This window comes from Sinocyclocheilus grahami, unplaced genomic scaffold (genome assembly GCF_001515645.1).
Source record: "Sinocyclocheilus grahami isolate Dianchi unplaced genomic scaffold, SAMN03320097.WGS_v1.1 scaffold1077.1, whole genome shotgun sequence".
Classification (NCBI taxonomy): Eukaryota; Metazoa; Chordata; class Actinopteri; order Cypriniformes; family Cyprinidae; genus Sinocyclocheilus; species Sinocyclocheilus grahami.
The window spans coordinates 97,993-101,396 of record NW_015506256.1 but is presented as its reverse complement, the minus strand read 5'-3'; the positions used below and the strand labels follow the sequence as shown (position 1 = coordinate 101,396).

Here is a 3,404-nt window from a genome sequence, read left to right as displayed (position 1 = left end):
GCAGTGGCGGGCCGTGCATTTTACACCTAGGCCTTCAGTGGCGTCCTACATGAATTAATCCATCTCTTCATACCATCATAATGATGCCACGGCTATAGAAACCATAAATATTACACAGTAATGCAGTATAACAGGGCACTACATAACAGACAGGTATCTTATGTAGCGAGAATGAATGCCATTACTAAAGAAAGAAACCCAATTAACAATTGCGCAACACATCATCTGTAGCTGAAGCATTAACCTAACAAAATGACACAAATACAGTCCATCCGATGTTCTTACAGACATTTATTCACCCAAACGCATTTATACCTTACAGATAGCATTGGTATAAAACAAATAAGGTGATTACATGTGTTTTAAAGTTGACCTAACAATTTAATGTTCTCTTACTGCTTTATTTCGTCTTCACGAGTCTCCCGCCGGTCTGCCAGCGCACTGCAGGAGGAAAATAGTGGTTAGCACTGCTTTACTAGGAAAGTGAGCAAGTAACATTTAAAATTCATACAAGACGATGAAGAAAAGTGTGTACATGTGTTTTAACGTACTTCTGTGACTCTCATCTCCCCGCAGCCGCTGATCTGCCTCTGCCAGCGGCGATGCGGCCGGAGGAAAAGACCGCTTAATACAGCTCACAGCTTTACTAGGAAAGTGAGCAAGTAACATTAAAATAATTCATACAAGACGATGAAGAAAAGTGTGTACATGTGTTTTAACGTACCTCTGTGACTCATCTCCCCGCTGGTCTGGAGGAAAAGACCGCTTAATACAGCTCCACTTGGGGAAACTGTTTTCAAAATGCACTGAAAATCTAAACCTGAGGAACCGTAATAAGTTTTAATAAAATGATTTACAGTGATGCTGTTTGTTAGCTAGTATGCTGACCATCCAGTCAAAGGACAAGAAAATGCTGACGTTATCGTTCGCCAGCTAGATGGCCCTGGTGCTGCCAACTCGAAATCTGATTGATTAAAGCAATGGTTTCATTGCCACTGATTTAAGCTAACAGACTTGCAATGTTGATTCTGAAGGCCTTAAGGCAGATTTATTTGACCCTGGCAACACGATTGCTGAAATATGATTGGATAAAAGCTCTAATATAAACATGCAGTCCAACCAAGAGAAAAGCTATGAAATGAAGAGAATAGACTATTGGAAATTTAATATATATTCATGGAAAAATATATTAAACTAAATCAGTGATTCTGATAGTGTTTAGGCCAGCAGAGAAGGCTTTGCTGGCCATGACGGCCCACCACTGTGTGTGTGTGTATGTATGGGTGTGTGTATATATATATGAGTTTTTTTTTTTTATAAATATAAAAGTTGTTTGCAACTACTTACTACTTACTAAATTATTATTTTTTTTTTATTCAGTGCATTATGAGCACAGCGTAAGGAAGACCAACCTGTATTGTTCATGTTGTCTTTCAGGGCGGGAGTTATGTAATGCAGATGCAGTGGCAGGGAAACGGTGCAGTCATTTCTTGTCCTATGACCTCTACAACTGCAAACGAAACCTTCATAGGACCTCATTCTCTTTCATATCAACAGATTCTGCTGCCTCCCCTTTTTTCTGATAAAGTTACTACAATAACTATGACAGAACTATCTGCAACACTCAAACCTCTACCTTATGGGTACCCTCAAGTGTTTCCACAAGAGTTTTGGCCTTACTACTACCCTCGTTACCATTATCCTGGCAAGGGTTATCCCACAGCTGGGCCGGCGGAGGAACATTCTAGCGATGTCCAAGCACCAAACCAGAACCCTCAATTTCCAAAGCACCCCCATATGATGTGGCCATATCCCTATTCCCATTATACTGGAAAGGGTTATCCCACAGCTGGGCCGGCGGAGGAACATTCTAGCGATGTCCAAGCACCAAACCAGAACCCTCAATTTCCAAAGCACCCCCATATGATGTGGCCATATCCCTATTCCCATTATACTGGAAAGGGTTATCCCACAGCCAAGCCAGCAGAGGAATCTTCTGCAGATGTCCAAGCACCAAACCAGAACCCTCAATTTCCAAAGCATCCCAATATGATGTGGCCATATCCCACAGCTAAGCCAGCAGGGAAACCTCCATCAGATGCCCAAGTGCCAACCCAGAAGCCTCAGTTTCCAAAGCACCCCCATATGATGTGGCCATATCCCTACTCCCATTATCCTGGCAAGGGTTATCCCACAGCCGAGCCAGTGGAGGAATCCTCTACAGATGCCCAAGTGCCAACCCAGAAGCCTCAGTTTCCAAAGCACCCCCATATGATGTGGCCATATCCCTACTCCCATTATCCTGGCAAGGGTTATCCCACAGCCGAGCCAGCGGAGGAATCTTCTACAGATGTCCAAGCACCAAACCAGAACCCTCAATTTCCAAAGCACCCCCATATGATGTGGCCATATTACTACCCCGATTATCATGGCAAACCAACTCCCACTTTGAAACCAGCTCCAGCCATCCCCACTTCTCCCCCACCAGATTCACCCGCAATAAGCCAGAAACCGCAACCCACAGTGTACCCTCTTTATTTGCAACAGTTTTATCCACAATACCCAGTGCAGCCTCCAAAATCCCCTACCGCATCACCTATAACCACCACTCCTCAACCCTGTACTATAACTGCAGCTGCTGAATGCCAACCTTTAGCTAACCAGCCTCTCAAAGAGCCACCCCAATACTATAAACCCCCCATTTATACGAGTTATGAAAAAGAACCATTCGCTCTTAAATTTGTGTGTTTTTCCGAATTGGATCCCAAGTCTTTCCCGTGAAATGAATGAGGACTGAGGGCCGCTATTTAGACTTGGGTTGGCAATGTGCTGCATGTGGCTTTGAGAAAGATTGCCTCCTGATTTAATGCGAATATGTTGTGTATGGGGTGACTCCTGCTCATTAATTTTGTCCTTTTGTTCTCTCAAACAATTCAATAAATCAAATGTCTTTTTTTTTTTAATTTTGTCTGGATGATTGTTTTTGTTTAACATTAACTGCTAGGCTAGTGGCAACATCTCATCGTCTAATGAAAGCAGTCAAATCTAGCTGTTAACATTAAGACTATTGTAAACCTGGTTTACCGATTGTTAATATTGCATCACAAGCTGAGTTATTAGTGTTTCTCATTTGCCTCTGTAGTTTTTGAGTGCATCATGAATCAGCCTCACCTCTACCCTATGTATTCTTTTATCAAAATGTTAATATCAGTGGAACTGGCCTGCAATCAGCCTGAAGATGGAATGTGGGCAGAAGGGTAGAGAAAAATAGGTATGCCTATTGATGTAGGAAGGGAAAGTTACTGACGTTCACCACAGTAGTCCTTATGATTGTACTGGAATTTAGTGCAAAGCATTTTTTTTTATGTTAGTCATTCTGAGCACCAGAAGGCAACTGTGTTGCC

At 42.5% G+C, this 3,404-nt stretch overlaps 1 protein-coding gene across 1 annotated transcript in view; it reads left to right on the top strand.

Annotated features, from left to right (window-relative positions):
- LOC107566464 (uncharacterized) overlaps positions 1-2,963 on the top strand; it is a 13,867-nt gene extending 10,904 nt beyond the window's left edge. The window contains exons 4-5 of the mRNA XM_016251925.1: positions 1,438-1,726; positions 2,075-2,963. Coding sequence (XP_016107411.1) covers positions 1,438-1,726; positions 2,075-2,781 — 996 coding nt within the window. The 3' untranslated portion in view covers positions 2,782-2,963. The remainder of the gene's footprint in view (positions 1-1,437; positions 1,727-2,074) is intronic.
- The last annotated feature ends 441 nt before the right edge of the window (positions 2,964-3,404 follow it).